Source organism: Miscanthus floridulus, chromosome 1, assembly GCF_019320115.1.
Source record: "Miscanthus floridulus cultivar M001 chromosome 1, ASM1932011v1, whole genome shotgun sequence".
In the NCBI taxonomy this organism is placed as follows: domain Eukaryota; kingdom Viridiplantae; phylum Streptophyta; class Magnoliopsida; order Poales; family Poaceae; genus Miscanthus; species Miscanthus floridulus.
Window position 1 is genome coordinate 116,147,402 of NC_089580.1, and position 11,482 is coordinate 116,158,883.

An 11,482-nucleotide genomic window follows, 5' to 3' on the forward strand; every position below is an offset into this window, starting at 1 on the left:
AAATTTAAAACTTTTGAGTTTTCTGTTGGCCTTGGTACCTTATATGTTACATTGTACTATGTTTTTTTTGTAATTTAGCTAAGTGGTGGCTGAATCATGGAAGTAGGGCACCAAACCTCAGAAAGTTAGCTGCGAGAATTCTAAGTTTGACATGCAGTTCATCAGCTTGTGAGAAATGCTAGAGTTCCTATGAACAAGTATGAATCTGAATTACTAATTAGTAATTTCTATGTTCATTTATGCAATTCTTCAAGTTCAATCCTCTTTTGTTATTGAAATAACAAAATTAAACCTATGCAGGTCCACACAAAGAGACGCAATAGGCTGCTTCATGACAGAATGAGGGATCTTGTGTTTGTCAAGTTCAACTCAAAGCTGAGGCAAAAGAAGGACAAGGATAAAGATCCCATTGAGAAACATGTTGTTGATGCTTTAGAAGATGAAGACAATGAGTGGATCACTAGCATTGAGCCAACAGAAGTAGATCCAGAGCAGGAAGGAGAAGAAACTGGAGCATCATCACAGGGAGTTGCAGCTGCACCTCAAGGACAAGAAAAAAGGAAGGGAGGTAACCTGCAGAAACATAGGGACAGGAAGAGAAAGAGGTTGATCCCTACTATTGAGGATGAGGAGTTATCTGCTTCATCTTCTGGTGGAGAAGATGACAATGATATGCCTTCTGATGATAGTTCTGATTCTGAGGCTGAATGATCAAGATCATTGCTCTGCCTGTGCTGTGGATGTGGAATGCAAAGTGTGTACTTCATGAGTTTATGGCTTTATGCATTTAAACTTTAAAGTTTAATCCCTTTATGATTGTTTGGCTTTGCATGTATGAACCTCATGTGGTTATGTTGCCTGTTTGGCTATCTGCTACTTTGCTCTTATGATTATTATGGTGGATGTTATCAGTTATCACTTATGACTTATGAGTTATGAGTTATCAGATTGAGACATTGAGTGATTGAGGATTGAGTGATTGACAGATTTTTATGTTTTCTGGAATTGTAAACAAATAGCGCGCTATAGCGTGCAAATAGCGGTGCTATAGCGTGAGCAGTCAGTTGACGCTACTGCATTTAGCTGCCGCTATAGCGGAGCCATAGCACCGCTATAGCGTTCGCTATAGTGCCAATAGCTCCCAGGACAGCCTCACGCTAAAATTGATAGCTCGCGATTTAAAACATTGATATTTTATGATTGTTGAATTATTAATTTATTATAATAGATTAAATTACTTTATATATGTAGATCGGGAGATATTTCAGATTAGTTTTTGTAATGACAGCCACGGAGGTGGGCAATTTAGATAAAACCTAGATGTGTTACTTTATATTATATAAGTATTTTACAATGATATATGTCGGTAATTTGTATGCCAACCTAGGGGTTACTTTACATTATCTTTTATAATGGTAGAGGAAGGTATTTTATATACAAATTTGTGGGTTATTCATAATTGTAAATATGGGTAATTTAGATGCAAATTTAAGTGGATGTTTTAGATTATCTTTTGTAATGATAGATGTGAGTAATTTAGATACAAATATTGAATCACTTTATGTATCTTTTATAATAGAAGAGGAGTGTATTTTTTTTATAAAACATAATAGATCTAATGACTACTATAGACGATGAGTCTGCCAAATTGAACACGTGATGTCTCTGATTCTCGTAAGAATTTTAGAATTTATCTTTTTTCTTTTTCATAGCACATACCGTAAGGTTTAATCGTAGAGCCTCCAATCAGTAATTGTGAGATGAGATGAGATTCTTGCTATCGAGTAGGTTCTTGCCCCTGGATCAGATTGATTGCAACAGTTTAATTTGTACTGAACTATAACAAGGATGACATCGAATCTGTACTTCAAAATCAGTCCATTAGTACAGAATTACGGAGCAGGAATGCACAGAATCGAGCAATGAGCATCAACAGTACACAAACAGTGCCATGAAACGTCACCATGATCAGTCACAAGCAGAGGCAGGCGCTTGTTCATGAGACGGCGGCGCGTCGACGAGCTCCCTGAGCGTGGCGACCACCTGCAGCATGTTGGGCCGCTTCGACGGGAAGTCGTCCACGCACTGCAGGGACAGCTCCAGGAACCTCGCCATCTCCCTCTCCTCTCCATCCACGGCAGCAATCACAAGCTCCGGGTCGACGACCTCCTTCCCGGCACCCTCCCTGACCTTCATCTTGACCCAGCCGACGAGGTTGGTATCCCCGAAGTCCTCCTTGTCCGTCGGCTTCCTCCCCGTCAGGAGCTCCAGGAACACCACGCCCAGGGAGTAGACGTCGCCCTTGGCGGTGCACCGGAAGCTCTGGTAGTACTCCGGCGGCACGTACCCGGGTGTCCCCGCCAGCGTGCTCACGCTCAGGTGCGTGTCCAGCGCGCTGATCAGTCGCGCCATGCCGAAGTCAGCGACGCGGGCCTCCATGTCGCCGTCGAGGAGGACGTTGCTGGACTTCATGTCCCGGTGGATGATGTGCGGGATGCAGTTGTGATGAAGGAAGCAGAGGCCCCTCGCGGCGCCGCGCGCCAGTCGCTTCCGGCGCTCCCACGGCAGCCGCAGCGCCCGGCCGTGGAGGCCGTCCTCCAGGCTGCCGTTGCTCATGTACTCGTACACCAGCAGCCTCTCCTCGCCGATCTTGCAGTAGCCCAGCAGTGGAACCAGGTTCCGGTGCTTGATCTTACCCAGCGTCTCCATCTCCGCCGTGAACTCGCGGTCGCCCTGGTAGCTCAGGTGGATGAGCTTCTTGATGGCCACGCACGACCCGTCCTTGAGCGTCGCCTTGAACACCTCGCCGAACCCGCCGGAGCCGACCAGGCTGCCGGCGGAGAACCCGTTCGTTGCCTCGATCAGCTGCGTGAAGGTGAGACGCCGGAGCTGCCGCTGGAAGGTGGCCACGTTGATGCTGAGCGCCTCCTTCTCCGCCTTGCCCAGCTTCCAGATCGTCGCCGTCCGCGTCCCGTCCTGCAGGCTGCTCAGCATCCGCGCCTCGCGCGCCTCCTTCCGGCGCGCGCGCGCCACCACGAAGCACGCCACCGCCAGACCGCACGCCACCACGCCGGCGACCAGCACGGCCAGGATCACGCCCCACAACGTACGCCTGTCAGAACGGCTGCCATCGGTGTCTGCCAGGACGGACGCGGTCGCCCTCGGCGTCGGCCCGCACGGCAGCAGCGGCATGCCACAGAGGCCTGGGTTGCCCGTGTACTGGCTTGCCGGCAGCGTGCTCAGCTGCCCGCGCTGCGGGATCTCACCGCTGAGGTTGTTGTCAGAGACGTCGATCTGCACCAGGAAGGAGAGGTTGGCGAAGGAGTCCGGGATGCCGCCGGAGAGCGCGTTGTGCGACACGTCGAACACGCCGAGGTTGTGCAGCCGCCCCAGCGACGCCGGGATCTCGCCGGTGAGGTTGTTCCGCGCCAAGTCCAGCACCTGGAGCACCACCATGTCGCCGAACTCCTCGGGGATGTCTCCCGAGAGCGCATTGTAAGACAGGTCCAGGTACTCCAACGTCTGGTACCGTGTCCAGCCGCTGACCGCCGCGCCGGAGTAGAGCCGCGTGAAGTCGCAGCTCTTGAGCGTCGGCACCTGCAGCAGCCGCTCCGGACGGATGCCGGCGAACTCCAGCAGCCCGCCGACGCCCTTGCACGAGTTTCCGACGTTGCGCACGAACGCCAGCGTGTTGCCGGACAGGATCCCGCTGACCGGGGTCGACCCGAGCTGCCGGCCGAGCCGCCGTGGGATCTCGCCGGTGAGTCGGTTGCTGTTGAGGTCCAGCCACATGAGACTGCTGCAGTTGCCGAGCTCTTTGGGGATCACGCCCTCCAGGCTGTTGTTGGCCAGCTGCAGCACGGCGAGCCGGGTCAGCCGCCCGAACTCTGGACGGATGGTGCCGGTGATCCGGTTGCTCGTGAGCGACACCCACTCGAGACCGGTGCAGTTTAACAGCTCGACGGGGATGTCGCCGCCTATGAAATTGTTGTTGAGGATCAGAGTGCGGAGGCCGCGGCATTGCCCAAGCTCCGCCGGGATCCGGCCCTCTAGGCCGTTGAACCACATCACCAGCTTCTCGAGGCCGCGCAACTGGCCAAGCTCCGGCGGGATCGGGCCGCGCAGGTAGTTGATGCTGAAGTCGATCACCCTGAGGCGCGAGCAGTTGGCAAGCCCCGGTGGGATGGTGCCGGTGACCATGTTGTCCGGCATCCGGAGCTCCTCAAGCGCCGCGCCAGGCGAGCAGAGGTCCGCCGGCAGCGCGCCGGAGATCTTGTTGCTGCTGAAGTCGGCGATCCTGAGGTTCGTGCAACAGGTGATCGTGCTCGGGAGGGATCCCGAGATGAAGTTGATGCTGAGGAGCAGGCTCTCCAGCGACGTCAGGTTTCCAAGCACGGCGGCCGGTATGGCGCCGGTCAGCTTGTTGTCCGCGGCGTCGAGCAGCCGCAGCGCATGGCACGCCGACAGAGACTCCGGGATGGGTCCCGTGATGTTGTTGCTCGACACCTTCAGAATTGTCAGCGAAGCACATGAGTTCCCGATGCTGTCGGGGATCGGGCCGCTTAGGTGGTTCGACGAGACGTCGAACACCTCGAGGCCGGCGATTCCAGCCACCGACTCCGGTATCGACCCAGTGAGGCCGTTGTACGACAGGTTGAGCGTCCTGAGCCCCGAGCAGCGCGACAGCGCCGGCGGGATCGCGCCGCCGAAGCGGTTCTCGGACAGGTCCAGCAGAGTCAGCGTGTCGGCGAACGACATCCTGGAGATGTCACCGGACAGGTTGTTGCCTGACACGTCGAACGACTGGATGCTCGGCGCGCCGGCGAGGAGTGACTCCGGCAACACGCCGGTGAGGTTGTTCCGCGCGAGGCTGACGGTGGTGAGGTTCGGGTAGCGCGTGAGCAGGTCCCCGGGAAGGCTGCCGCCGAGGCCGCCGTAGGCGAAGTCCAGCGTCTGCATCGCGGGAGGAAGGCTGAGCAAGTCGGCGCCGTCGGCGCGGAGCGTCGCGCCGTTCCCGGACAGGTTGAGGTGCTGCAGCGTGTCGACCGCGGCTAGGGCGGCGAGCGACGCGCGTCCGGCGACGAGGCTGTTGCCGGCGAGGTCGAGCCGCGTCACCCTCCCGTCGCCGCCGTCGCACGCCACGCCGTGCCAGTTGCATGGGCCGTCACTCCCACTCGGCTGCCAAGACGAGAGGACACCCCCAGGATCTTTCTGGATGGAGGCCTTGAACCGGAGAAGGGCATCGGCGTCAGTTGTCGCCACCGGTGTAAACGCTGACGACACGTAGATGGAGGATATGAGGAGCAAGAGGTTGAGCATGTCCATGGTGATGGCAGCAAAGCTGGGCGACAGTGGAAGGGAGATGAGAGGCGACGGAGTTCAAAGAAGCATGATACAAGGAGCGAGAAAGCTACACGAGAGAGATGGTGCAAGTAATTGTTTGTGTTGATGCATGTCTTTGGTTTGGGATTAGTATATATGAAAGCAAGGATCAGTGCGTGACTGCTCTCTTGCTTGTGTTGGTGTGCCTTTGGGGACTGTTAGCTCAACAACATAGAGAGGCAGCTGGATGGACATATTATGACGTTGTAAGGTCGAGATGGCGGACTAGAGGGGGTGAATAGTCCTTTCTAAAATTAATTGTGTCGGCTAACCGAAACAAGTGCGGAATTAAGACTATCGGTCTAGCCAAGACTACACTCCTCTATTTATGTTCTCTAGCACCTTCCAAAAATACTAATTAAGCAACAAAGATGCCGGGCTAACTAGAGCTCACCTAACCAATTCTGGGAGCAAGGTCACATAAACCTATGCCACTAGTATTTCAAACAATGAGGGAGCTCCTACACATGCTAGTAAGCAAAAGCACAAAGCCAACTAAGCTCACTAGCAATGCTCAATAACAAGGCAACCAATGCCAAATTAGAGAGCGCAAATACTTAGCTACACAAACTAAGCAAAGTGACTAACAAGGTTACACAAACCAAATTAGCCACGCAAGGGAGCTACTTCAATGCTACACAAGCAAGAAGGTAACTAGTGAGCTACACAAGTCAACTAATTACAAGAGCAACTACACAAGCACAATGTATATAAAAGTAATCACAAGCTTGTCTAAGGGGATTGCAAACCAACGGGAAGAACTAGGTTGACACGGTGATTTTCTCCCGAGGTTCACGTGCTTGTCAACACGCTACGTCCCCGTTGTGTCGATCGCTCACTTGGTGGTTCGGCGGCTAATTGGCATCACTCGTCAAGCCCGCACGTCGGGCACCGCAAGAACCTACACCGAAGTGAGGGTAGCTTAATGACACGCTCAACTAGAGTTGCTTTTCGCGGCTCCCGCGGGACGAGCACAATGCCCTCACAAAGCTCTTCTCTAGAGCACCGCACAAGCTTCTTGCGGGCTTCGACGGAGACCACCACCAAGCCATCTAGGAGATGGCAACCTCTAAGAGTAACAAGCACCACCAGCTTACAACTCGATCACCTAGTGCCACTCGATGCAATCTCATAATGCAACTCACTAAAATCACACTCACTCGCAATCGATTCGCACTCTTGCAAGCACAAGTGAGTTAGAGGGCATCCAAGCACTCCTACACAAGCCACATAGGCGTGAGGGTGCTAAGCGACCAGCCCAAGGCCGGCCACACACTCCTTTTATAGCCCCAAGGGCTAAACTAGCCGTTACCCCTTCACTGGGCAAAGCGCGTATTGACCGGACGCGCAGGTCATAACGACCGGACGCTGAAACCCATCATCCGGTCACTTACAGAGAGGTTCCAACGACGTTTTTCAGCGACCGAACGCGTTCGGTCATCACTGACCGGACTCTCCCAGCGCCCGGTCGCTTCTGGACATGCTAAAAACACTGACCGGATGCGCAGGTGCTGACCGAACGTTGGAACCCAGCGTCCGGTCATTTTTCGCGCCAGCGTCCGGTCACAGACCTTTCAGCGCTAAAACGGCTATAACTCTTAGCTCCGAACTCCGATTTCGATGATCTTGGACATTTTAGAAAGCTTACTTAGAGGGCTACACATACCACATGAATACTTGATCCAAATCACAATGGATCAAAGTAGTATTCTAATTCAAGGACCATCCTATAGTTCGGAGTACACCGAAAAACCTTTTTCTCTTCTCTAAGTTGATTTACAACAACTCTAACTTCTTCTCCTTTGCAAATGTGTCAACACCACCAAGTGTGCACCACCATGTGTATGTGTGTTAGCATTTTCACAATCATTTTCCAAAGAATTAGCCACTCAACTTGCCATGTCACTCAATCCTAGCGACGATGCAAAGTTTGATCACTCGAGTGGCACTAGATGACCAATATGCAAACAAGTTTGTCCCTCTTGATAGTAAGGCCATCTATCCTAAACCCAGTCATCAACTTCTCTACACACCTATGACCGGTGAAATGAAATGCCCTAGGTTATAGCTTTGCCTTGCGCATTCCATTCCATCTCCTCCAGTGTCGATGCAACACATGCACCAACATGATCAACAATGATATGATCCACTTCATATCATCATGTGATCATATTGGTTCATCGATCTTGACTTTACTTGCTTTTCACCATTGCCTTCATCCATCGGCGCCAAGTCTTGCTCAAGCTTTACCGCCACGCGGTCCATCGCTCCAAAGCTTCTGACTTGCCCTTCACGCTTGCAACCGGTCCATCAAGCCAAGTCTTGTCTTGAATCTTCTCCACCTTGATCACATGACTCAATGTCATGTCTCATGTGCAATAAGCTCCTTCATCATCACATGTGTGAGCTTTGCAACATCTCCAAACCATTTTCACCTTCATGGCATATGTTGCTCACACACATGTACTTGTGGACTAATCACCAGTGTATCTCGCATAAACACAATTAGTCCACCTAGGGTTGTCACTCAATTACCAAAACCACACAAGGACCTTTCAATCTCCCTCTTTTTAGTAATTGATGACAACTCTACAAAGATATGGGAATTAAGCTCTTTTGGATTCATTGTGCTAGCCCAAGCAATTTTACCATGTGAAAAATGATTTTGGACAAGTACCACAAACCCGAAATGGTAGTATTAGCTCCCCCTACACATGTGCTAGAGTGTTTGATTTGAAGCTCGCACATATGCATAGATTAGAATTGTGGGAGAGTAATTACTACCGAATGATGCTAAGGTGTATAGAGTAAACCTTTGAAGTGTGATACAAATCAGAGTTGCACCTTTAAGTTCATCCTTAGCACCATGGTTAGCTAGATGTCACTTGGAAATAAAAACACTAGATACCTTATGAGATCAACATTAAAAGCAAGGTACTAGCATTACTTGAAAAGCATACCAAGTGTCTAACTATCATCCTATGCATGCTAGTTATCAAATCATCATTCAAGTTCTACAACTAGCATATACCACACAAGCATGCATATTGAATTTGAAAGTTTATGCAATGCAAGCAAGCACATGAATATGCACATTTCAAATGCAATCAATCCAAGTTCATGAGCTTGCTCCCCCTACTTGTGTGCTTCTCTTGTCCAAGAATTTTGATCCATCTTTTTTCTTCAATGTTACTCCCTCTTTGTCCATGTCCATGTCCAACCTCTACTTCTTTGATCTTTTATATCTTATCTCTCCCCCTTGTACAATCTCAATCTCAAATCTTTCATATCTTTGTACAATCTCTCCCCCTTTGTCATCAATTTCTATAAAAGGTGAGCTTCTCATTGATGCAAAGGTATACATTTGGGGTAGATGGTTGAGGCTTGAATCTTGCATTTTTTATGGACATCACTTGATTGTTGGAATGACACCATTTGTAAATACCACTTGTAGCTTGTACCACTTGTATCTTGTGTAGGGATTCTTGAGATACCACACATAAGATTTTTTATCTTGTGATCAATTTGTGGGACACCTCCCCCTATGTGATAGCATGGGTCATCCATTTGATACACTTGAGCTCTTGTAGGTGATGGATGCATTCTTCATTTGATGATCACTTAAAGTTGAGGATCACTTGTGGAACCATCATCTTGCATGATTGATACCATGTGTAGATAAGACATCACTTGAAAGAATCTTCTAGTATGGAGCCACTTGTTGGATTTATCAACAAGAACTATTTCTTGAACATTTTCTATCTTCATGAGTACCACTTATAGGATATCACTTGTGAGTTGATCTAGTTATCATTTATAGATTCTTGATGAAATACTTGAGTCTAGATACCACTTGAAACAAACAAACTAGATATCCATTTGCATTGTTGTCTTGTGCTTGTACTCTTATCACTATCATGAGCTTCTATGGTTGACTTGAACTAAATTGATTTGCCTAAGCTTTCAAGTCTGGTTTGAACCAATGACAAACTTCTTCACACCTCTTGCAAGGGTTATCTTGCCAATGTTGTACTTGTCACTTGTTAGCAATCCAAATTAGATCAAGTACTTGGGATCACTAGCTCATGAACAAATTCATATACTAACCACTAGATCAAGTAATCATTTAAACAATAGTGGTAGGCTATGAATTTAAACATTTCATTTGTTATGCATGATCCTATGAAGTATGTACTATATGCACTAATCGCATACTAGTAAGGGATGAAATGATCATACACATTACAATGATACCTTTGCTATGTTGGAGTAGAGGATAGTCACATAGATTTCAATTCATTACTCCAATAGCAATGTGAAGTCCAATTATAAGCTTGGTGAAGACCAATAGATATCGTTTTGAATTCCATTCTTCACCCATATGAAATGAATACCACTTATGATCAAGTGCACTTTCTTGTTGTGGTTGGCTTGCTTTATATTTTGATCTTTGCTTGCATGAGAGCATCAATTTGAGAATACCACTTGAAATATCATGACTAGCTCTCTTTTGGGTGTTGCTTGCTTTTCTTGATCAATCCTTTTGATTTCTTCAACTAAGCATCTCAAATGTCCCTCAGATCACCACTTCCATGTTAGCCTTCCAAGTACCACACTTGGTTTACCTACTCATAGGCGGCAAGCCCCTACACTAGGGAGAAGTGACCTCTCTCCAAGAACCATTCTTGATACTCACTTGAAATGACTTGATTGATTGATCCTAGTGATGGACTTAACTTGTTGAGTAACCTTGATTCCTTCTTTAAGTTCTTTTCTTTCTTCTTGTTTAAGTCCTTTTCTTTCTACCAAATGATTTCCAATAGTCACTAGAACTTAAGCTTCAACTTCATCTTGAGTTTGATCTTGATCTTTCAATTTTAGTACCGAATGTGTGCAAAGTCACTCCACAATCAAATAGCCTTGTACTCTTTACTTGTCATGCTTCTAGATCATCTCAAAATCAAACTTAGGTACCTCAATTACTTATAAACATGTTTCCAACTTGAGAACCTTTCAATCAAAGTGACTCTAGATCAATCCAACATTTGTTACTTTTCTGGCAGATTCTGTACCCTTCAAAGAAATAAACATATCTCTAAAAGTACAAATCTAAATACCACTAAATTTGGTGGAGGTGTGCAATACTAAGTTATCTAGCAGCTGTAAAAATTTGAGCTTCATATGACTTCTAGATTGCTACCAAATTTCAATTCTTCCACCACTGCTACATGCTGAAAACAGCTGCACTATAGCTGACAAGATCTACTCCAAAACCAAAGCATTTCTTATCCAATTCTCATGAAAATTGTACAGCATCTTATACTATAAGTCTAGAGCATGTATACTAATTTTTATGCCAATCTAATAAGTTTTGATTACTCAAACATGGCTAAGATCACAGCTAGCTCAGATTCTCAATTATAGGACGGATTTCAACAATTGAGCTATACTTCATCAAATATGAATCAAACTTGAAACTAACTTGTTTGAATACTTCCATAAGACATATATCCATTCAAACCACTTACTAAAAGTCATCTCATGAATTTATCCAACACAAATCAATCCAAACTTGACTACTAATCAATTATCCATTCAATCATCTCATAGCAAGCAACATTGCATATTTATCCAATTCAATCAACTCACATGCACCCAAATGAAATGATCAACAAGAGATATACCTTGGTTAGCTCATGATCATCCAACTAGCAAGCTTCAACTCAATTATTTGCAAGTTATCAAATATATCTAATGAATCACCAACAATTTAAATATGACACTTGTATGTGGATAGCACTTGGACTTCACTTAATTTTTACTTGGCATTGGGTTTGGATGTGCACTAGGCTTCATATCTTGACTCAACATATGATGATCAATATGAAATCAATTGAATCAAATCTCCAATGCCAATGGTACCTACAAACAATCATCCACTTTTTGATGGTACCCAAATAACTTTGGGTCCTCTCAAGTTAGGAGCAACATACTTAGGCATAGCCTTAGTATGAATAGCGGGATGTTTTGCAATTGCAACCAATGAGGTACCATTGCCATTCTTCCTAAGCATAGAATCATCATCAATTGAAATAGGCTT

The 11,482-nt window shown here is 47.3% G+C and overlaps 1 protein-coding gene across 1 annotated transcript; it reads right to left on the bottom strand.

The window, feature by feature from the left end:
- Positions 1-1,896: 1,896 nt before the first annotated feature.
- LOC136491495 (brassinosteroid LRR receptor kinase BRL2-like) lies at positions 1,897-5,325 on the bottom strand. The gene has a single exon (XM_066487826.1). The coding sequence runs from the start codon at positions 5,323-5,325 to the stop codon at positions 1,969-1,971; it is 3,357 nt and encodes a 1,118-aa protein (XP_066343923.1). The 3' UTR covers positions 1,897-1,968.
- Between the last annotated feature and the right edge of the window lie 6,157 nt (positions 5,326-11,482).